At 58.6% G+C, this 666-nt stretch overlaps 1 protein-coding gene across 1 annotated transcript in view; it reads left to right on the forward strand.

Moving 5' to 3' along the window:
* The window catches only part of LOC105888186 (P2X purinoceptor 6), a 17,780-nt gene that overhangs the window by 6,284 nt on the left and 10,830 nt on the right, over positions 1-666 (forward strand). Inside the window, exon 2 of the mRNA XM_012812673.1 lies at positions 472-622. Within this exon, the coding sequence (XP_012668127.1) occupies positions 472-622 (151 nt within the window). The remainder of the gene's footprint in view (positions 1-471; positions 623-666) is intronic.

Consider the following 666-nt stretch of genomic DNA (forward strand, 5'->3'; position numbering starts at 1 on the left):
CCTGCCTCTTTTCCAGGGCCTTGTCTCTACCCCATGGTGGCCTCTGGGCACAGACCAGGATCATTCCCCCACTCCCTCTCACTCAGGAGGTGCCCTGGTGGGGCAGGAGGCAGTCCTAGACATTTGTGAGAGCTGAGATGCTAAGGCCCCTAAAGAGATCACCACTTTTAACTGGGGGTCAGCAGTCTTTAAGGACGGAGCTTGGCCTAGCAAAGCTGGGGGTGTTGGTTGGTGAAGGTGCTGGGGTGGGCTTCTCTGTCTGAGGGCACTGGGTCTCTGGCTCATGGTGAAGCTTCTGGCCTGTTCCAGGGATTTGGGGTGGGAGCTGAGGCTGGAGAGGAGGCAGGGGCCTCAATGCTGAGCTGGGAGCACAGAAGGTGTGGGGAGATTGCTGAGCATGTAGGGCCCAGCTCTGTCCCTGCTCACTGCATGCTGGGGACACACCACAGTGCCCCATCACCTCCTATCCAGGTGGGCTCTCATCACCAAAAAAGGCTACCAGGAACAAGACCTGGACCCCCAGATTTCTGTCGTCACCAAACTCAAAGGAGTTTCTGTGACTCAGATCAAGGAGCTTGGGAACCGGCTGTGGGATGTGGCTGACTACGTGAAGCCACCACAGGTGGGGACCCTGGGGCTGCTGCCAGGGCCATGAGTCCTTCACCC

The sequence above is a fragment of the Otolemur garnettii genome, unplaced genomic scaffold, assembly GCF_000181295.1.
Source record: "Otolemur garnettii isolate 467f Iridium unplaced genomic scaffold, OtoGar3 scaffold00218, whole genome shotgun sequence".
Lineage (NCBI taxonomy): Eukaryota > Metazoa > Chordata > Mammalia > Primates > Galagidae > Otolemur > Otolemur garnettii.